We start from the raw sequence: 23,140 nt of genomic DNA on the forward strand, positions 1-23,140 counted from the left end.
TTCATCTATTTAAATATTATCCAATTTCATCTTATATGAGGACTGGGAGTAAGGGTTAGAGAAATATGGTTGGAAATACATGCAAAAGAACAGAATAAGACAGAAATGCCATTGATTCTATAATACAAGGCCCCTGGTTGCTAATTCTTGGCTGGCTACAAGTCAACTAGCTAATCATGACATAGGAGTAAAATTAGTTCCAGAGCCTGCCAAAGTTCCAGGTTCTGAAATGACATGCTGAATGATGTCACAGAGAAGTTACCTTTATTATCTGGTCAGGATCCTGTAATTTCATGGGACAGCTCCAGGGATCCACTTGAACCAACAGGAGAGTTTCGTCAGTAGTTCCCAGCTGGAAATCATGGTGCGGATTATAAAAGACACGGCAAGTATTTATTTAGCTTTCATAAATATTTCAGAAGCGACTGGCTCCAGAACAGAATTAATAAACATCAAGAATGATTTCCTTCCTTGCCATGTAACTACGGAAGACTTTTAAAATTCTGGCTTTTTGTGTTGCTCTTTGAGAAATGGCACCACCCAGAGGAGTGGCCAAGTAGCAAATTGATCAGAAAAATATTTTCTGTCACCTCCTTATTTTCTTGCTCTGACACCAACTGGATCCTTTGCCCTTAGCTGTACTCAGACAACTCTGCAAAGGTTAGTCAATTCACACAGTTCACTTATCCTGGGTGATAGAACAGACTCCACGCATGACTGTAAAGTAGGGGAGAAGAAATGGCAGCCAATATCAATGAACAGTTACATGGGCAACTGGCTCAACAGACTGTGTTATTGTCTCAACAGACTGAATCTGTATTAGAGAGAGACATTTCTAAAGAGGGCATACCCTGTTCAGTGGGTGATGTGGGTATTAGAATTCAGACCTTCTGACATCAGACCTCATTATGAAAGAGTAGGAGTAAGAGGAGAGTACTGGGTTGTAGGGTCCTGTCTGCCAGGACCCTCAGGTTCAGGCTTCCGGTATCTTTCCCAAGTGTATGATCACAAAAATTGCACTGGCCAGATGAAAGGGAGACATTGCATGTCACTGCGCTATAATGTTTTCAAATATCACACATGGCTAATGCTTTGGGTAGTTGCTTTCTTCTTTAACTCTCAGGGCTCTCCCAGAATAGCATGGGGCCTTACTTTCCCAGAGAAGTTTCTTGTACTGAGGGGCAGCTGTCTCTTTGCTCAGATTTCAAATCTATGCCTCACTGAAATGGACTTTGGCCAGCAAGACCACATTTTAACTCAATCCCTTTCATTGCCCTCATCTTCCTGTTTTTTTTAAAAAAAAGATTTAATATTTTTATTGGAAAGTCAGACATACAGAGAGGAGAGACAGAGAGGAAGATCTTCTATCCACTGATTCATTCCCCAGTGGCAGCAACAGCTGGAGCTGAGGTGTTCTGAAGCCAGGAGCCAAGAGCTTCTTCCAGGTCTCCCACAGGGGTACAGGGTCCCAAGGCTTTGGGCCATCCTCAACTGCTTTCCCAGGCCACAAGCAGGGAGCTGGATGGGAAGTAGAATTGCTGAGGTTAGAACTGGCGCCCAAATGAGATCCCGGCGCGTGCAAGGTGAAGACCACTAGGCCACGCAGCCAGGCCTTGTGCCTGGTTTTTATACACAGATATACCCTAAATTTTCTCTCAAAGTCTGGCATATTATAGGCTTCAATGTGTATGTATGGAATGAGGATGTACAGTAGAAGTTTTCCCTTCAGATAAGATAACCAAGTCAAGTTCATGGGCCCAACCAGCCCAACTGACAACCAAGAAACAGCTACTGGAAAGTGAAGGGTATGGGGAGCTGGTGAGGACGACATCCACTTTATTCCATAAATGGGGGCTTGGCACAGCTCTCGGAAACATCAGCTACTCTATCCTATAGGAACTGCAGTAAAAGCATGAGAGTGCCTCCTTGTGAGTCAACTTTTTCACCTGTTTGAACCAAATGACAACGTAATTGTCAACTCCTCCTTTAATAGGATAGGCACACCATTTGTGTGGTTGTATGCAATTAACTCCATCCCTAATGAGGCTAAGCACTACTTGGCTTTATTAATAATCCCATCCCCCACTCACATCTTAATGATTGGCCCTGGTATGAGCTCATGATGCAATGCAGGCCAGTAAAAGGAGGTCTGGCTCCCATTTGCTACAAAGCACTCAACAGATGATGTTATGCAGTGGTTAAGGACAGGCCCTGGAATCAGACTGCTTGGGTTAATAATTCCAACCACATCACGCTTTTCTCATCTGTGAACTGGAGATAGCACATGCCCTGTGTAAAGTACAAAGCCTTGTAGTGTAATGAGCCACAGAGTATGTTAACCTTTACTTTTGTAATTCAGTGAAAAAAAAAAGACTGTAGAGAATATTCTAGTTGAACAACCCCTTGTTCATCCAATAACTATTTCATAACCATTCGGGTTCTAATAGTCAGGACTATGGGAAGTGCAAGAATGAATCAGGATTGGGCCTGGTGGCATGGCCTAGTGGCTAAAGTCCTCGCCTTGAACGCCCCGGGATCCCATATGGGTGCCGGTTCTAATCCCGGCAGCTCCACTTCCCATCCAGCTCCCTGCTTGTGACCTGGGAAAGCAGGAGAGGACGGCCCAATGCATTGGGACCCTGCACCCGCATAGGAGACCTGGAAGAGGTTCCTGGTTCCTGGCATCAGATTGGCGCACACCGGCCCGTTGAGGCTCACTTGGGGAGTGAATCATCGGACGGAAGATCTTCCTCTCTGTCTCTCCTCCTCTCTGTATATCTGACTGTAATAAAATAAATAAAATCTTTTTAAAAAAAAAAGAATGAATCAGGATTGAGTGCTGGAGGCCTCTGGGGAGATAAATCAGGCATGAAATAACTAGTCTAGCACAATCAGCATCCATAATGCAGTGTAGACATGGTACTCTGAGGACTCAGGGAAGACTTCCTCCTTCAGATGATATGTGTAACTGATGGAATGAATATTTGCTGAAGATACTCAGTAAAAAGGCATGGTAGATTGTTACATGTAGAGTTTTGTTTATGCCTTTCATCAAGGCCACTCTTCCAAAGCAAAACAAAATGAGTCAAGATATTTGATGAGTTCCATTCCTTTCAATTTTTCACCACCAATGTCTATGTAGGTACACACACACACACACACACATGTGTGTACATATATATATGTGTGTACATATATGTGTGTGTAAATATGTAGACATGAGTATACTAAGACATAATACTCCTGCTCCACCCCCTCCTCCTCATGTTTGCCCAGTCAAATCTCAGATTCTCCCCAGAGATAACCATCATCACCCACCTCCATCATGATTTGAATCCTCATCTTCCAGTAGGTTTATTATCATTGATACATTATTGCAAAGAGAAATATTTCTGACAGACATTTGAAAATGTTAGGTCACACAGAAAGCAATGTGGCAAGACAACTGTTGCATATTTTTTAAGAACTAATCTAACATCATTTTCTTCTCTGCTAGACTTTGAGTTTCAGGAATTATGCTTATTTCTTCATCTATGTTTTGGTTTCAGGACGAATTGAAAACATTTTTGAAAGCTGCAGGGCACAAACTTGTGGTAGTTGAATTTTCAGCAAAATGGTGTGGCCCCTGCAAAAGGATGTCTCCTCTTTTTCATGTAAGTAACATCAGTGTTTGTGTCACCATTGTACCCAATTTTTTTAAACTGCAAAATGTTTTTCCCAATAATTCCTGGAAATTAGGTACTTATGAGTCAATTCAGAACCATGGTGTCTCACAGCACTCAGTTTAACCTGAAGATGACACATAAGATCTAATTAGATGATACCAGAACAATAGCACTATTTGCCTGTAATTCTGCAGAGTGTCAGGATGTGAAAAACGGAATTGAGTGCTTTGTCCAGCAGTGAAGCTGCTAACTGGGATACCCATATCCCATATTTGAGTCCCTGATTCTAGTCCCAGTTCTGCTCCCTGATCCAGACCCCAGCTACCATTCAGCAGCTCAAGGAACTGGGTTCCTGCCAGTGGAATAGGAGACCTAAGCTGAGCTCCCAGCTCCCAGCTTCAGCATCGCCTGGTCCCAGCCTCAGCTGTGGGCATTTCAGGAGTAAACCAGCAGATGGATGGATTCTCTCTCTCTATCGCTCTCGCGCTCTCTCTCTCGCTCTCGCTCTCGCTCTCCCCACTGCCTCTCTCCCTCCCCTCTCCCTTCCTCCCTCTCCTTCCCCCTCCCTCTACTTTTTCCTTCCCTTCTTCTTATCCTCACTCTCCACTTTCTAATAAATAATTAATCAAAATGAAAGTTAAAAAATATATGCCAAGGAATCCAAATGTATAAATGGATTATTCACATGACAATAAGTATACTTTACCAAAATTCCAGAGTTAAGAACTTCTAAACATTTGAACAGTTTGCAGAGCACAATAAGCAAAAATGTTTATTTTAAACTTTAAAAGAATAAACATTCTCCAGTTCTCCAAGTACTATTATCAGAATAAATCCTGTGCCTTTTTAAAAGGCATTCTCTGTTTTTTCCGTACCTTATTGGGACATAACTGACATACAAAGCTGAGCATATTTAATGTACACAATTGATGATCCTGAACATTTGCAAATATGTATCAGTCACTTCCAACAGCTTATGTGTTTGCTTTGTTTTCCCTCCTGTAATAATACTGAACATGAGACTCATACTTCTAATGTCATTAAGTGCACAATACCACATTATTAACTACAGACACTACACAGACTGTACTAAGATGTCATATCCCTATCCCTTGATTTCATCTGGCATTTGAGTGGGTGCTCCCAGTTCTAGGCGATAGGGAGATGTCAGAAGGAAAGTTAGTTAACAACCTTCTTTCTGAAACAATACTGCTAGTACATATTTTAATATGAACACTACACTAATGAGGAAATATTATTCTTTCATTTTTGAAGGCACTGTCTCAGCAATACCAAAATGTAATGTTTGCTAACGTGGATGTCAATGATTCTCCGGTAAGAATCTTAAATATTCCATGGAGAAGCTTCAAATTCAATGCAATTTCACTGAGTAGCACTGTCTCGGCAATTACATTACCAAATACAATAAGCATCTGACAATTTTTCCTGATAAAAATATTTTAAATGCTCTCATGTTGTTCTTGTGTGTTTTACATCACAATCAGCCCTTTGTATGCATGGATTATGGATTTAAGAAATCAACCAACATTCATCTATATCTTTTTAAAATTGTGTCTGTCTGAATATGTACACATGTCTCTTGACATTATTCCTAGACAACAATATAATGACTCTTAACATAGCACTCATATTAGATATTATAACTAACCCAGAGGTAGCAAGTGTGCAGAAGGAGCAGGTTTTGGGGCAAGGGTTAAGCTGCCACATGCTCCTACCCATCCTGTATCAGGATGCCTGGATTCAAGTGCTGGCTGGCTCGTAGTCCAACTTCCTGCTAATGTGCACACTGGAGATGAGTGGTGATAACTCAGAGAGTAGGATCTTGGCTAACAATGTGGGAGACTCAAATTCAATTCTTGTTTCCTGCTTTTAACCTGGCTCAGACCTGGATGTTGTGGATATTTAGGAAGTAAACCAATGGATGAGCTCGCTCTCTCTCTCTCTCTCTCTCTCTCTCTCTCTAACCCTATGGTTTTAAATTAGAAAAGGGTAAGCCTTTTCTAAAATGCTACATTAATATAATATTCTGTTTCTCAAGTAAAGATTATAAAGAGCTCCTTATTCTTTCTTAGTTTTGCAACAGCCTTTTTCCTGACTGGGTTCCACTGGGGCCCATCTTTCCCAAAGTTGTTTAAATCAAGCTCATTACAGGGCAGGTGTTTCTAAGAAATTCCAAGATTTTTGACACAAGAGAGGAAACCAAAATACTGACTTTATGACCTTTCTTTTTTTCCTAGGAATTGGCTAACACCTGTCACATCAAAGTAATACCCACATTTCAGATGTTCAAGAAAAGCCAGAAGGTATGTTTCCATGGTGATTAGCCATATTTATTTTGATTATAGATTCATTAACGTTCAAGAAAAACCTAGAATGAGGAAAATATTGCACTTGTTTTACTACTGAGCACTGTGATTTTCAATTGATAAATTTTGTTTACTAGCAATGGGTCAAAAAATGCATAACTAGTAATAAATCTTATCTGACATATCCAGATCCATAAAAATTTTCCTGCCCTGGGCAGAGCCATCAAGAAAAATCTTCCAGAGAAGGACAGGATGCAATTCTTACATGATGCTATTTATATTGTTTACATTGTTAACCACACAAGGAAACGTAAACTATCACAAGGCAACATTGCCTCATGCTGGAGCAGACAAGCTCTGGGGTCCAGACGCCCCTGGCTTAAGCAGAGCTTCTACCACTTTCCCACTGTGGGACTTGGAGCAGTTCACCTGTTCTCTTTGTGTCTTAGTTTCCCCATCTGCAAAAACATGGAACATGGTGAGTTTTTTTTTTCTCATAAGATTGCTGTGAGAATTTAACTATTTGCAATATGATTAGAATATTTGGATCCATCTTGGCATTAAATATTCAGCAATTTATGTTAGTTTTCTTAAGACATCAATGAAGTAAAATGTCTAAAATATTGAGCATATAATGAAACATGTACTTTCCACGTATTCCCTCACCTATCTGCTCTCTTACAAGTCATGAAGAACCTCCCTGCCATGTCCCAATCCTGTATTCCTTGGATACATGGGAGCACCACTGACTCGCCAGTTTCTGTATTCTGGGAATTTACCTCTCTCTTAGCTTGTCTACCAGCTGCCTCCCATCAAGCTCTCCTGTAGTAATCTGTGCCTGACTGCCCTCCAGTATAAGTGTATCACTAGGCTCTATACTTTTTTCCAGTCTATCTTCTCCCCTTCAGTAATTTCATCCCTGCTTTTAATTGCAGCAACAAATATATTTTATTTAAATGATGTCAGTAGCCTCCCTCACGGCCCAACTTAACTCCATAGTCCTGTTCACTTCTCCAAATCATCCTGGCATAGATCCTTAGATGTCATTCCATTTTTTAAAAGTTGATACCCTTCCCTCTCTGCTCCCTACAGGATCAAGGCAAACCCTTATATTCAAGGCTACCATTCCAGTTTCTCCATCATTTTGATCCACTATACTATTACAAACCCTTTTATGTCGAAGTCATACCTTATATTCATGTATTTTTCTATTCCAAGCACCCAGAGGAATTTGGTCTTCCCTGAAATCCCAGTGTCTGTGAGAGTTTCATATGGATTTTCCTGAAACTCATTACATTTTCGTACAGACCGTTACGTACATTAACGTAACAGGAGGATGAGCAAGGAAATGAACATGTGAGTGCTACTGTCTTTCCTCCCGTCCTGACTCTGTACCAAATATGAGTCACAGCAAGTTTCTCTCCAGCTCAAGACAGGTTTCTGGCTTTACTTCTTCTGTAAATGACCTTGACTGGTGGCTGTTGCTGCTCAAGTGTTTTTATTCCATTTTGAGATGATGCAAGAGACTGAGTTCTCAACTCACTGGTTATAGACTCTCAAGCAAAATCTAAGCCATGATTTGAGGAAAGCTTGGCCCTGTTTCAACTTGTAGTTCTGGATAGAGATAGCAAAGACTGCATTAAGAGGCTGAGCACTATTCTTAAAATTATGTCTTGGGACCAACACTGCAGCATAGGAAGTTAAGCTGCCCACTACTGCACCAGCATGCCATATGGGTTCTGGTTCAAGTCCTGGATGGCTGTGATCCAGTTCCCTCTGCCTGGGGAAGTGGCAGAAGATGGCCCAAGTACTTAGGTACTTGAAATCACATGGAGACCCGCATGAAGTTGCTGGCTCCTGGCTGTGGCCTGGCCCAGTCCCAGCTGTTGCAGTCATTTGGAAAGTTAGCCAGCAGATGGCAGAACTCTCACTCTCTGTCTTCCTCTCCTCCCTCTCTGGAACGCTGCCTTTCAAATAAACAAACACACCTTTCAAAAAAAATTATAACTTAACTGGTCTTAAACGGTAGGGCTCTTTTCTTGTTTGTTTAATTATTTATTTTAAAGGGCAAGTCAACAAAAATAGACAAACAGAAAGGCAGTGAGAGATCTCTCATCTGCCATTTCACTCCCAGAAGCCTGAAATACATGATTGTGGGCCATAACAAAGCCAGAAAACTCCAGTTCTGTCTGGGCCTTAGGCATGGGGTATTAAGGATCCAACTATTACAACCGTTACTGCTGACTCCCAAGGTACACATCAGCAGGAGGCTGGAATTAGAAGTGGATCTGGGACTCGAACCCTGGCACTCTGACATGAAATGAGGGTGTCCCAAATGGCATTTTAATCAATAAGCCAAAGTCTAACCCCTATGACTCTCTCAAACTGATAGAACAAAATGCCTGGGCTCTAGGAATTATGAAAAACCTCAGCTCTGAATATTCTACCAAGTACCTATTGGAAAATGAAGTTAACTTTATGGATTCCTAATAAAACAAAGGGTTGAGACCATCTGTATTGTTATGCAGACAAGGCTTCTTTTAAAATTTGAATATGTATTCTCTGTTTCCTGATGGCTTCATACCTGAATCAATTTAGATATCATAGAAAACCCTTCAGAAAAATTTCTAACACTGGGCATATTTGGCAAAGAATATCAATCTACTGTGCAGAAACACAAGGGCCAAACAAGACGATGAGATCTGACAGGGTCAGTACTCTAAATCTTTTACCTCTTGGACTCAACCTCCAGCACACGGTGCCTGGGCAGCGCTATAGAGTTCAGTGCACATTATACTTCTATCATTGCATACAAAACTGAAGTTAAATCATGACATTTCTGAAAAGTCTCCCAGGTTCTTAACCTTTTAAAAAAATTCTTTTTCATTTTTATTTGCTTGGCAGAGAAATAGAGAAATCTTTCATTTGCTGGTTCATTCCCATTAACATTCCCATTAACAGCTGGAGCAGGAAAAAGACAAAGCTAGGAACCCAGTACTAAATCTGGGTCTCCCCTTGTAGGTGGTAAGGACCCAAGTATTTGAACCATGGCTGCTGCTTCCCACAGTTCTCATTAGCAGGAATTTAGAATTGGTAATGGAGCAAGACCTGAGACTAGGGCATCCTGGTGTGGAATGGGGGTAACGCAAGTGGCATCATCACTCCTGTGCTAAATGTCAGCATCCTTCTCCAGGTTCTGCCTCACAATGGTCTACAAGGAAAGAACTAGAACAAGTTTGGGGTGTTAATAATAGACACTCAGGCCAATTTCCTTTTTAACAGAATTGATTAGGAAGGTTTCTGTTGACATTTACTGTTTTCCAGGGCTAGAGAAAAATTAAGCCCAAGTTTTTTAAATGTCTGAATAAATATGGTGCTCTCTTTCATCTGGGATGGCACAATTGAAAACTGACTTACTAAAGGAGTTAGATGCCATTTATCTAGTACAAAAAGTACCCAGAGCACACTTTCTGTTAAGAGTTGTTTTGCAAAATGCTTTCTCATTTCTAATAAAACACCTGGCAAAGAGCCACCATCAGTTACATTCTTATAACTGCATATTGCATAAGAAGCCTGATGATAATGCCTACCAGGTGTGCCCTTGAAAGCATCATCTGCCTCCTTGCTTGAGACTGGAAGACTTAGTGAATCCCCTGGGTTTCTCTTTGTACTGCTGCCAGGAATCTCAGTTGCTTTCTCCACTCAAATCACAGATACAGTAACCTCCCTCACCCAGTTTCCTGGCCTAACTGCCATTCCCATACTACATCATCTTTAATGGTTTCATTATTTTATCTGGCCTTTTAATGCTAGCTTATTGCGGCTACTTTCAAAGTAAGTAAATCATAAAATGAAACTCCAGGAGAGTAAAGCATTATCGAGCTATTTGCGATGATCTAGAGCCACAGAGGAAAATAAGCAGAGCCTGGCCATCACTGGAAGTTATCCTACAGAGGATGTGCAGAAATGCACTGGTACAATTGAAACATCTGTAAATATGCCCTTGTTTAGGGCTAAGAAGAGCTAATTTCAGACAATAAATAAGGTGTGTTGTTCCTTCTTGCTTTGTTTCTTATGTTTTCACCATAGATATCTTTCCATATTCCAGAAAGATTAATTGGGATAAAATAGTTCATTCCTATGGTAATTTCCAGATAGACCACCTAAAATTTTGGCTGTTTTTTTTTAATCAGATATGACACTTTATTCTCCTGTAAGAATAGTAGTTTTCCTTTATCCATGGAGAATACATTCCAACAATTCCAGTGGTTGCCTGAAACAATGTATATACTGCATATTTTCCTATTCTTTCATAGATGTTAGAAATATCAGAATGTAGGGGGTTTTTTTCCTTTTAAAAAGGGAAATATCACTTTTTCCCTTTAAAGAAGAACTCATTTCATATCTTGTCTATGATACATCCAAACTGCCACTACCACTACTCTTACACATTGGCAATATTATTAAGTAAAAGAAGAGCTACCTGAACACGAGTGCTGTATTATTGTGATAGTCAATCTGATAATCCAAACAGCTTCTAGATGATTAGGTGATTAATGGGCAGGTAGAGTATACAACATAGGCCACCAAATAAATAGGTGAATGAAACACTATAGGTTATGCTGGACAAAAGGATGATTCACATCTGGAGTGGAACAAAGCAGAATGGTGTAAGACTTCATCACACTACTCAAAATACCATGCAATTTGGTTTTTAGTTAATCTGAGGGGTAGAAAAATGGTCAGAGACAGTGTTGTCATCTGCTGGGCACTCACCCAAATGCCTACAGTGACTGTACTTGGGCCAGGCTGATGCTGGGGCCCAGAGCTTAATTTGGATCCTTCACAGCATGGCAGGGACCCAGTTGCTTGAGCCATCACCTATTTCCCACTAGGGTGCACATTAGCAGGAAACTATGTTTAGCAACGGGGCCAGGACTGGGGCCCAGGCACTCTAATCTGGACTGTTGGCATATTAACTACTAAGACAAATGTCTATTGAAGCACACAACTTAAAAATTTACAAATTGTTTATCTCTGAAATTTTCCATTCAATATTTTCAGACCACAATTCACTAATAATAACAAACCAAACACAAATAAAATTTTGGAAGCTAAAATCACATTTGGAAAGGAAAAATTACTGTGGTTCACAAATCTGATTTATAACCCTCTTAAAAATCTAACAAGGGCTGTAAATTCTCTCTCCACAAAAATTAATATATACACATTAACTGAAATGTACAGATAACACTAGAATATTATTATCTCTCTGAAGCCCATCAATGGTTCCAGATCTACACTTGGTTTCTGTCAATGACATAGGAGAAACTATGAAGAAACAAAAAAGTAAAAACTCTTGGTCAACTTTTTAAATTTAAGCCACCATCAAAAACTTTGATATTGGACAATAAGGACTTCATAAAGCACTTAGCTGCACTAGTAAAAGAAATGTACTATGGAGACATGTATGCTAATCAATTCACAAATGAATTAGTCAGAAGAACCTATCTTCCAGACTATCCTCACAGGAATTAGGAAGAAGCTTTGCCATGGTGGTTGAAAACATAGAGTTCCCGGGCGGGAGGAGGGGTGGGGTGATTCCCAGTTCCAACGAAACTGTATCACATAATACAATGTAATCAATGAATAAAAAAAAAAATCTTTAAAAAAAAAAAGAAAACATAGAGTTCCCTTTGAGACCATGGAATTCACTACATTTTTCAATAAATACTCCTCACCATAAAGTAGGTACAGAGATTTTAAAATCTCAAGAAGACCGCACTATGATGTGCTAGAAAGAGGGTAGATTTAGAAGCTCATTGTCTCTAACAGCAAGGTAGGGGCAACAGGGTGATATAGTAGGAGGTGAAGAGTCTGATAGTCCCTAGAGAATTACCTTCCCAAATAATCACTGTTAAAATTCACACAAGACATGGACTGCCCCACCTTTCAAAAATGAGTCCACGGTGATCTATTCCTTCTCTGGAGTCAGACAACTTTCAGTTGAACCCAGGTCTACCTCTTAGGGTAGGTGTCCTTGGGAATGTACTTTAACCACCTTCATTTCCTGTGAAATGGGGACAACACCTGCCTTTGAATGATTGTCATGAAAATTTGTAATAGTGTATATAGTTCCTAGCATTGGACTTGGTACATTCTATAAAATGTAACTATGACTGAATCCCAGGATCTAGCTGTGTATTTATTTGCCTGAGCATTTACAAATAGAAAAGCATACAGAAAGAAGATTAGGAGGGACTTCTAAAATTCTAAATAAGCACACAACCATTCAAGCTAAGCCATCTTAGTAGAAGTCGCCTATGCAAAGACTTTTGACCTGCTTAGGATTGTGTGAGACCCAGGGGGTCCTGGCTAGGGAGGTAAAGCAACTTGCACACAGTCTCCAGGGTTTTGACAGATGGATATTTTTAAAACAGGATGGTTATCAATATAGTAAGCAACTTATCCAGTGTCAGGAGTAATTGTGGGGAGCAAAAACTAATGAATATATAGAGAGAGGCAGGGGAGTGCAACAGCTACTTAGCACCATTTAGTGATCCGAGCACCATTGATAAAAGCGTTTCTCTTATGTATGCCCAAGTAAGCCAACATCTTGTAAGTATACGGTCAAATCCTACCTTTCATTATTTTTTCTCATGGTGGATTTCTGAGTTGGTTTTAATGTTTTTACTTAATATCTATTAAAATACTGTTTATCTTGAGTTTTCAGAACTCATCAAATTTTCACCATGGTCTCAACCGAGTTCATCTCTGAAATTCTAATTGTCGAAATGTAGGAATGTTGTTTTGTGATTCAACAGAAGAACTTACAAGATTCTAGAGCAGATTAGAATCATAGCTAGGATTTATTATAGCAGACAACACAGAGTGAAAAACAACAGGCATAAAACAACACCCACTGGCCAAGGCTAGCAGACTTCTGATGGTCTTCCTTGTCCAAGGACATGGGGGATGCGCTTGTTCTCGACAATGAACTTCCAATGAATGAATGAATGAATCTGGAATGAATCTGTTTAGTGACACTATTTGAATCTTGAGGAACTGAGTTCTTTATGAGGATGAGGAATGCTTGTCACATAAACATATTTTGTTACACAATCTTGGCTATATAACCAACCATGGCAATATAAGCTCAGTGCCCCAACAATACCCCAGCTGTACATTGTCCATAGTGGTGTTTTCTATAAAGCTTCTTGACAAGTCAGCCAGGCAGGGTCCATCATTCCAGGTACATAAACAAAGTCACCCATCACCAACACTAAGAACACCTGGGCGGCACATTGGCAGGACGGTGAAGGATCAGTGGGAGTAAGCAGTCAGACCTGCTGCCTCTGCCCTTTTCTCACAAGAAGTTATGTAAGTAATCAAAACAGCACCTTTACAGGGAAGTCAGGGGGCTAAATTAAGCTCACTACAGAGTATGACTAGCACCCTATGTCAACAGCCTTTCAATTTTTCGTTTGAAGCCTATACCTTGAGACAGTGCACCTGTGGGCTGTAGAGAAGAAATTTAACTTTGCAGCTAAAAAAGATACTGCTGCTTTGCACAAATATCAGTACTCAAAAGTGAGAAAGGGATGACAGCCTTCCAAACCCACATACAGAAGGCAGGCTTTGGGCCCTCTGCCCTGTGCTATTCAGAAAAACAATGAAAGACAACATGCCTGTCCGCTAAAGAGTTGTCACCAAGGAAGAAGATATGAGAATAGATGTGAGATCATTACTGCATCTGCATGTAATGAATAACTCACCTCCGAACTTGAGGGGAATTAAGTAAGGAGACATGGGAAACAGGCAGATTTCTCTAACACTAGACATTTGAGCAGATTTTCCAGTGGAAATGTGAAAGCAGAAGTATATACCATTGAAGGAAATAGTCCCCAAAACCATGTTTATTCCTGAAAACAAAGATTCATACTATATTTTCAGTGATCATCACGCCTGCTTTTTTCCCTTTCAGGGGAAACTATGCTGCACTAAGTACCTAGCTTTTGAACAGCATCTCAACAACTTCAGTTATTTGAGATAAAAAAAAAAATGTGGCAAACTACAACCCAAGGGTCACATCTGACCTTCACCTGTTTTTGTAAATAAGAAGTTTGCCTGAGCACACCAAGTTTAGCCAGTGATTTGGATACTCGTATTTTCCATCAAGCATGCCAGATCAGGATTTGGCTACTTGCAATTAGCAGCTTCATTGTACTGTTCCTGAATAGACAGCAGAAATAGCCCAGCTACCTGGGTTTCTTGCCATCCCTATGGGAGCATGGATAGAATTCCTCATTTCTAGCATTGGCTTGACTCATCTTTGCTCTTGTGTGTGAGGAGCATGAAACACCAGATATAAGCTCTCTTTGCATTTCAAATCAACGAGATGATTCTTAATAGTTGGGAGTTATATGTTAAATGTAAGTATCCAACCTAGCTGAAAATCTGCTTGAACTTCACATTTCAATGATGTCCCAGGTGGCCTTGCGCAGGCAGCTGTGATTGAATCAGGCGTGGTGCTTGCATTCAGAGCAGGCAATCTGGGTTGTGTTGATATCAAGCAGAAATTTTCCCGCTATGGTTAACTTTTTCGAAGATAAAAACAACTGAAATTTGATGGTGGTAGTGATCATAACTAAGAAACCATGAATTTATCTTAGATATTTTCTGATGAGGTCTACTGAGATGATTTTCGACAGTGTAAAAGGATGGAATAAATTATTTCAAAAAAAAAAAAAAGAAGAAGAAGTTTGCCTGGAACACAGCCATGCCATTTGCTTCCATACCAACTGTGACTGCTTTAGCACAACAAAAAGTTGAGCAGCTGCAACAGAAAAGTGCATATCCTGCAAAGGCTAAACTAGATATTATTTGACTCTTCAGGACAAAATTTTATCTACCCCAACACAGATTTTAAAAATAACACTTTTGTTGTTATCCATCTCACCAATTCAAAACAATGGCAAGAAAATAAGGGCAAAGTGGTACTTTACTGACATCTCATCTCACTATTAGAACAAGTTGAGAATGCTGGCAGAAATAAGAAAAACAATTAACAGGTTGATTTACGGGTTATTTTTACCCTTGAATTATAAGCATATCATTTCAAGCTACCTTTTTTTTTTTAGCTCAACTCCTTTAACTTTAATTGATCTTGCATTTGCAAGCTCTGTCCTGGGAATTTTGAAAGTCAGAGGGAAAGCTCAAATATCCATTACAAACATGATGTGGATGGTTGTAGGAAAGAATTGTGTAGAGTGTGTAGTCTGAGAAAGGACCCAAAAGAGGATCAGCCAGTAGTTAACATTCCCTCCTCCACAATTAAAGACAGAGACACTTTGCAAACTTCTGTCTTGGACATATCATTTCCATCTTATTCATACCATTGGATACCTTAATATATCATTCTTTTACAAGAAAAATAATAACTATCATAAATTATGAAACTATTGCACACACATAGATTTCTACTTCTCTCCCCTATTCATGTCTTGCTGTGGTTGGCTGGTTGGGGTTTCTTTGTTTACTATCATTACTGATGCTGTTGCTTCAGATTTTGTTGTTGCTAATAGATGTTTTGAACTTAGTATAGATGTCAGGAAAATTGATGGATCATACAGCTAGTCCAAGTGTAATTCAGGCTTCCACTCAACCAAAATCATACATCAACTGACTGAGAGATTTTACTATGACTATTTTATGAGTGCATGATTAGTCAGGCTCTGAAGGCCATTTGTTAGGAGAAGTGCCACCATCTCCACCCTCGTTGCATTTTCCCAGTAACAGTAATGGATTCTTGCAGCTGATGCTGTTTCCTTGGCATTAAAAAAGCAACAACAAAAGAAAAGGAACTTGGGTTGAACCTGGGTTATGAGGAATTGGGAAAAGGAGCTTCATTTTCCTATTTTCTTTTTGTGTTAAGCTTGAAAATATGGGTAATAATTGTTCTTTTTAAAAGAAAACTTGTTTGGGAGAGGGGAGTGGCCATCTGGTGTGATTTTTTTTTTAATGTAACCAGGGATACCTGCATCCAGGGGCAGAGTGCCTGGGTGAGTCCCCACTCTGCTCTCCACTCCAGCTGCCTGCTGTGCACATCCTAGAGGCATCAACCAACGACTCAAGTGCTTGGGTCCCTGTCACCCACAGGGGAGACTGAGGTTGAAACCCAAGATCCTGGTGTAGGCCTGGGCTAGCTCCAGCTGTTTCGAGCATTTGATGACTGTACCAGGAAATGGAAGATCTCTCTTCTCTCTCTCTCCATTTAAAATAAACACACTATTTTAAAAATAAATTTAAGTTTAAAAAATAAAACCCTTTTGCATGGACCTTCACCCCATCCCATTGGTCTCAGCATACTGGAGCTCATTATTTGCCTTTACATCATTGTTAGGCAGGTAACAAGGTATATCATGTGAAGAAATTGAGAAAAATAAATTCACAAACTAATTTTTCCTGGTGGAGTGAACCTCTGAAAGGCACAGCCCAGCACCAGTTTAACATGATACCATACCTTGGAGAAAAATTGTTAGTTTCTCAAAATACAAAAGTTAGTGTTTATTCATCAGCTCCATTATTAAGCTCCTGAGTACAAAATTCAAGGTCACACAGAGAGACAGAGGTGTAATATTTGTCTCTGGCAAATTAGGCAAAGAAAGGATAGGACAGGTAATATTATGTCCCTCATACTTAACACTGTCTATAGCCTTGAACTTGAATGACCAGAAATCATCTTGGCTAATCTCAGGCCTACAACTATCAATAAAACATTTATTTCATATATTCATATACTTTACTTTATATATATGTGTATATATAAAGCATATATACTTTATATATTATTTGTATATATAAATATAGATTTTATATGTATATAAATATATATATATTATTTGTATATATAAATATACATTATATTTATATATACTTTATATACATATATACTTAATATATACTTTATATACTTTGTTTATTATTTCATATTTCATATAAAGTACTGGGTTAGATACTGCAAGTATGGAGGAAAAAATTTTGATCTAGTGGGAACAAATGACAAAATCAATTACTTAATATAAAAAGTACTGTGAGAAATAAAAAGAGTATTGTGAAATCACAGAGAAAGGTTCAAGGCAGATTTCATGAATTTAAGTCCAACCATTACAAGGCATAATTAAGATTAATAAGCAAGATAAGGTGGGAGGAAGAATGTACATGGGTCAGGAGTTATTTGAATAATAATGTAAAATTACCAATGGTAATTGGTAATTGGAATTTTGTCTGTTTTATTCAAAGTAAATCTGGCTCACGGCAGGCATTCATTAATTAGAATGGTATCCCAGTCTAAATACTAAATTCATTTATGCTTCACATATGCCTTACAAACATAACCTGAAGATAATTGTATTAACATTTTTGATAATTGTGTGCACAAAACAAAGTTTATGTTCCTCAAACCAAAGACTGACGGTGTCATCACAGCACTCAAAAATTTCAGATTTTGAAGATTTAGGGTTCTAGATTTTTAAATAAAGGCTTTTCAACCTTGTATTTGTAAAGTAGACCAATGGATCCCACTTGAATTTGTTTCTGGAGTTTAGCGTTTACAGAAAGAGCCACAGTGAGAGCAACAGATGAAAATCAAGGAGACCTATAACAGACTTGGATTTTATGGGGATAAGGAAGACATTAAGAACATTTGTAAGCAATAAAGGATTGGGTTTATAGTTTCAAACTTCAGGGGAAAAGAGTCTAACAGGGCACAGCACTAGAGACAGACAAGGTAGAGCTTCTGCTAAAGTTCAGGCAAAAGCTGACCAAAGTAAAAGCCACTGAGGAGGTAGCAAAATTTAGTGACCATCAAAGCCAACAGAATGATGTCCCCACAAAGATATGGACAACAATTTTACTACTGGAAGCACTATTTGTGGTAGCCAAATGGGATAAACCATATAATATTGGTGCTTTGGGAATGTAAAAACGTGTGGAAAAGGAATGTACCACTGCTGTATAGATATCTCATGAGCCTCATGTTAGAGTAAAAGAAAAAAAAAACTAGAATTCCAATACTGCACAGAAATTTAAAACCAGCAAAACTAATGTGATGGGAAATATTCTGAAGAATGGTTGTCTTTGAGCCTAGGAGGAGGAGCCCGGAAACTTAACAACTCATCAGGAGTTGGGTGTGGCTCAACGATTCATTCTCTTCGTAATAATCACCCAAACTGAATCTTTACAACTTGTACAAATTTCTGAGCACATTTTTTTTTTCTTACGTGGCTTCAGTTTCCTGGTTTGAGTGATCAGGATAATGTCGCTCTGTGTCTAAAGCCCAGACTTTGATTGCACTTGTGGCTTTTAGCTGCTCTTGCTGGTTGCCAAGTGACATACACAGGTGTGTCATAATCCCACGGTCATGAACATCACCACTCCCTGGAGCTCCCCATCCCTCCTTTCTCTTACCCTCCATGCACCTGTGTCAGTCCTCCAGGAGGGGAGATTTCCTTCAAGAAAAGGGGCCTTCTCCTTACACTTTGGCTCCACACTTTTGGCAGTGGGTGGCCAAAAGTGAGCAGATACAATCAGATCCATGAAAATGATTGCCATACGGTTAACAAGGACCACTTGGGGGTCCAGAGGACCTGCTAGAATTACATGCTGGTGATCATGGAATGAAGAAACAGTTCCTCATCCCTGCATTGCTAGTGCCTCTTCAGTTCACGTGGTCTCTTTTGCACCTTAACTTGTATCTAACTACTCCTGAAACAGAGCAGCCACAGGAATATGAACAGAAGCTGCGAGGGAGGAATAAGGTGGGAGTAGTGGTGATGCCCACCTTTTCAGTTCACATGAGAAACACTGAGACTCGGGTGAATCTCAAAGCCTTCCATGTAAGCTGCATTCCACCCCAGCACTGGATAGAGAAAAGGGATAGCTTTTCGTTAAGACCAAATAGGATTGTCTGAGGAGTCCTGTGCTCCAAAGTTGAAAGTATTTAAAAAGCACACACCTCTCTCCCGCTTTGCAGCCTCAAGGAACATACTAAGGCTTCCTCTGCTTCGCCTTGGTCCCTGGCTAACTTAGCAATGAGTTCTACTTTCTGCCACTTAGCTAAGCTTAGATTCTTCTGCTTCCTGACAAGTCTTCTCATTCAGATATAGAAGCCCGCCTAAGTTGTCTGCCAAGAGTTCTTGTCCCAATATGTACCCTGGCCTCAGGTTTCCCTGAAGATTATAAAACTGCTTTCATAGCCTCGTGCTGCCACCCAGCTGCATCCAGACTTTCAGGAAAGAGAAACTTACCCAGGTGCTTTGGAACACTCCTCTCCCCAGCCAAAGGCAAGAGAAACTAATTTATAGGGGAGATGATTACAAACCTGGCAACTCAGACAAAGCATGAAATTCTGCACCTATGCTTAGGTAAACCTATTCTCAAGAATCAAAAGAATAATTTGCTGTTATGGAAGTGGATTCATGCGCAGTCTGGTAAGTAAGACGGCATCCACAGGGAATCACAAGGCGGGCTGACTTGCTGAAAGGACGAACAGAACAGCTCTGGGGCAGAATCATCACATGTGCGGATATTTGCCTCTCTCCAGCACATGAGCACAAGTCTAAAGTCTACCTGGGCTTAGACTTTTCCAACCCCAGCCCCATCTGATTTCAGATCATGCATATGAAATAAGAAGCATTCAATACCTATATGTGAAAGCTCAATGAAGTTCCAATGACTGAATTTCTTTATTGTAAGTTTAAATCTGTGGCTAGAGGAATATTTTGGAGTATAGTAAAGACTTAGCAGAGCATGAAAGCAGTTTGAAAGAGCAATGAATACTAAAGTATCATGAATTAAATATGTTTAATGGGTATATTTAAAGTGCCTTGCAGATAATGGAAATGAGTAGTAGTTTTACACTCAAGAAGAAAATTCTAAAATCATGTCTTTGTAATAACTTGAGACCAATCTATGTTTCTCCTTTGTGTATTTGTGAACAGATTTTTGAATTTTGTGGAGCTGATGCTAAAAAATTGGCAGCGAAGATTAAAGAACTAATGTGAGCAAACCTTCACAACCAAATACATTTGTGACATTTTAAAAGACAACACCAAGTGTGTTTATGTTTTCTTTTCTAGCAAGTGCTGTAATCTTCTCAAATCCCTTACTGTGTTCTGGCTGACTACTATATTACGATCTCACTGAATAATTGCATAAATGGTTGTACTGTCAGGAGATGCGGCATTTCCATTCTCCCACCTGCCTTTGCCACCTTAATTGGAGCACGTTCCGTGGACTGTTTTTATAAACTTCACAACACAGTCCCTGCATAGCTACAATCAGAGCATCAAGATTTTCCAGAGATTACCAAAGATACAATTCCTTGTATGTTTCAAGGCATACTTCTAAATGCTCGTGAAAATGGAATTAAAGGATAATTAAGTTTTGATGCCAAAACTATTAAAAATATATGGATAATTATTTATAATACATATTTTACATGGACCTTTTTGGAAAAAAAAAACTTTTAAATAGCAGCATCTCCCCAGGTGAGCCATTATTTATGAACACAAGATTCTTCTCAATGCATCATATTAGGTTTGAACCGTGTCATTTTTATCTCCCCCTGGCCTTTCTAAAATTCTTTCTGAAAGAATCCAGGCCCAACGCTATAGCCTAGCAGCTAAGGTCTTTGCTTTGCATGTGCTGGGATCCCTTACAGCCACCAGTTCTAATCCCCACAGCCCCACTTCCCATCCAGCTCCCTGCTTGTAGCCTGGGAAAGCAGTCAAGGACAGCCCAAGGCCTTGGGATCCTGCACCCCCGTGGGAGACCCGGAAGAGGCTCCGGGCTCCTGGCTTCGGATTGACTCAGCTTGGCTTCGGATTATTGCGGCCACTTGGCTTCAGATTGTTGCGGCCACTTGGAGGGTAAATCAATGGACGGAAGATCTTCCTCTCTGTCTCTCTTCCTCTCTGTATAGCTGACTTTCCAATAAAAATAAATCTTTTTTAAAAAGCTACAATTTAAAGGCCAGAAATGACTTGAGAAAATTTATATATCTATCTATATATATATCTATATATATATATATAGAGAGAGATAGCTTTCATGCTAAGCAACAGGCTAGGCTTCTGCTTCCATCAGCTCACTTAACCTTGGTTAAGTTTTCTAAGTAGCATTTTGCTGGAAAATGATTAACTGGCTCCCAAGAGGAAGAGTGCTGGTAGAAGAAGAGGAAGAGTGCTGGTAGGTATTGGTTGACCATTTCTGAGATGAAAATACTTGACAGACTTCCAGTTGCTAATGGCATCACTGAGTGTGGAGTGGTAAAGACAATCAGATATCATAAGTCCCTGCACTAAATTCTGTTCTATAACACTACTACCTATACTGGAAGTACTGCTTTTACTTTTATTTTCTTATGCAGGAGAAAACAAACACAAGGAAGTTAAATGACTCACCAAAATTTTCCAAAAGAAACTATATTAGATCCTTGGCTATATTGCCAAAGCAGAGATCAAGTCTTAAAGATAATATTATACAGCTGAGAGTAAGTGGTGGTGCCATTTTTATGTTTATCTTGAGTTCTACCAGCTGCACTGACTGCTTTATCAATACTGTGTCAAAAAATTCAGTTCTTGTTTGGCACCCTCGTTGTTTTTAAAGTATTTGATTATTTGAAAGAGAGAAAGAGGGAGAGACAGAAAGTGAGAGAGTCTTTCACCCACTGGTCCACTCACCAGATGTCTGCAAGAACCAGGGCTGGGCCAGGCCAAAGCCAAGAGTTTCATCCGAGTCACCCACAAAGATAACAGGACCCTGGCATTTGAACCACTAATTGCAGCTCTTCCCAGGCCATTAGCATTGGAACTGAATTGGAAGTGAATCAGCCAGGACACAAACTGGTCAGTGCCCATATGGGATGCCATCCCAGGCAGTGGCATTATCTGCAATGCCACAATGCCAGACCCCTCTGGTATCCTCATTTTAATAAAAGTCATTTAGAGAGTTTTAGAGTAATATAGGCTTGATTTTTGGAACTAGTACTCCCATTTTTAAGCATCATTAAAATTTACCCAATTTTTTTTTTTTGCATTATACTCTGGCTCATCTCTTAAACATTCAAGACACTTAAAAGGTTCTTACAATTGCCAATTTACAGATGAGTTAATAGATTCAGAGGCTGATTTGTTCACAACAAAGTAGAAGAGACAGCATTCATACCAAAATCCATCTTTCTCTAAACTTGGCCAATTTTGGATCTCCACAAGGAATGTCGCCATTCTGTATGCAGCACCATTCCTTAGCTTCAAGCACATGGTCTACTTCCCTGTAGTGTCATGCTTGCCCTTCCACTCACTAAAGCAAGCCCAGTGGTTCTCCATGAGTCCCCTGTGCAGAGAGACTCAGACTGAGCCATAGGCTCTTGTTTTAGTCTCACCCAGTCTTAGCTATTACAGGCATTGGAAAAGAAAACTTGTATATGCAAGTATCTATCTCTCTCCCGCTCTCTTTCTCTCATCCTCTCTCCTCCACAGCTCCTTTTCTTTTTTTTTCCTCCCTCCCTCCCTTTCTCCTTCTCTCCCTATCTCCTTCTCTCTCTTCCTCCCCCCCCACCTTTTGAATCAATAAAATACTTAAATATATATATACGTATCGAGATTCACTGCAGCATTTCTTTCTGGCGAAGTACTCTTATCTCCAGTGAACACGTTTGAGTATGCCAACAAAGTCCTGGCTTATTGCCCACGTTTATTCATCTAGAACTACAAATTTCAATGGACCTATAAAAACTTTCCTCCCGTTTATTTCTATGGAATCCAGTCAAAGGTAGCTCTAGAGAATGTATGAGCTAGGCCAGGACAGCTAAGACCTGTCCCACAGTTCCAATAACTTCTTACCCTTCTTTTTTTTTTTCTCTACCTTCTCCACTAACAACTTCTTCCTTCTCCAGAGCCTTTCTTGGTTCCCCTGGATCTCTGCCTGCTTGGCCTATGTGGAAGATTATAGGCACGTGGCACACCGTGTCCCCTTAGTTAATCCCTTGTCTCAGTTAACCAAGACTTCAGCCTGGCCTGTTCATTTGTCATGCAGCAAAAGCAGTGGGCTGCACCCCAGTTTCTCTTCTCTGTCCTTGGAGGAGCT

General features: G+C 39.9%; 1 protein-coding gene across 4 annotated transcripts; it reads left to right on the forward strand.

Annotated features, from left to right (window-relative positions):
* The first annotated feature begins 224 nt into the window (after positions 1-224).
* TXNDC8 (thioredoxin domain containing 8) lies at positions 225-20,100 on the forward strand. 4 transcript variants are annotated; one of them, XM_058672783.1, is made up of 6 exons: positions 225-385; positions 3,549-3,653; positions 4,941-5,000; positions 5,924-5,989; positions 19,417-19,482; positions 19,993-20,100. In XM_058672783.1, the coding sequence occupies exons 1-6, from the start codon at positions 362-364 to the stop codon at positions 20,053-20,055; spliced, it is 384 nt and encodes a 127-aa protein (XP_058528766.1). In that variant the 5' UTR covers positions 225-361; the 3' UTR covers positions 20,056-20,100. The 4 variants fall into 4 exon arrangements, with proteins under 4 accessions (XP_058528766.1, XP_058528767.1, XP_058528765.1 ...); XM_058672784.1 differs by lacking the exon at positions 19,417-19,482; XM_058672782.1 differs by lacking the exons at positions 19,417-19,482; positions 19,993-20,100 and adding an exon at positions 7,085-7,252.
* Positions 20,101-23,140: the final 3,040 nt, after the last annotated feature.

This window comes from Ochotona princeps, chromosome 14 (assembly GCF_030435755.1).
Source record: "Ochotona princeps isolate mOchPri1 chromosome 14, mOchPri1.hap1, whole genome shotgun sequence".
NCBI lineage: Eukaryota > Metazoa > Chordata > Mammalia > Lagomorpha > Ochotonidae > Ochotona > Ochotona princeps.

Bases quoted from the DNA above. Each gene is read 5' to 3' on its own strand.
- TXNDC8 (XM_058672782.1), top strand. From the start codon at position 362: ATGGTGCGGATTATAAAAGACACG. The intron at 386-3,548 runs GCAAGTATTTAT...TTTTGGTTTCAG, and splicing joins TGCGGATTATAAAAGACACG to GACGAATTGAAAACATTTTT. The intron at 5,990-7,084 runs GTATGTTTCCAT...TGCTCCCTACAG, and splicing joins TGTTCAAGAAAAGCCAGAAG to GATCAAGGCAAACCCTTATA.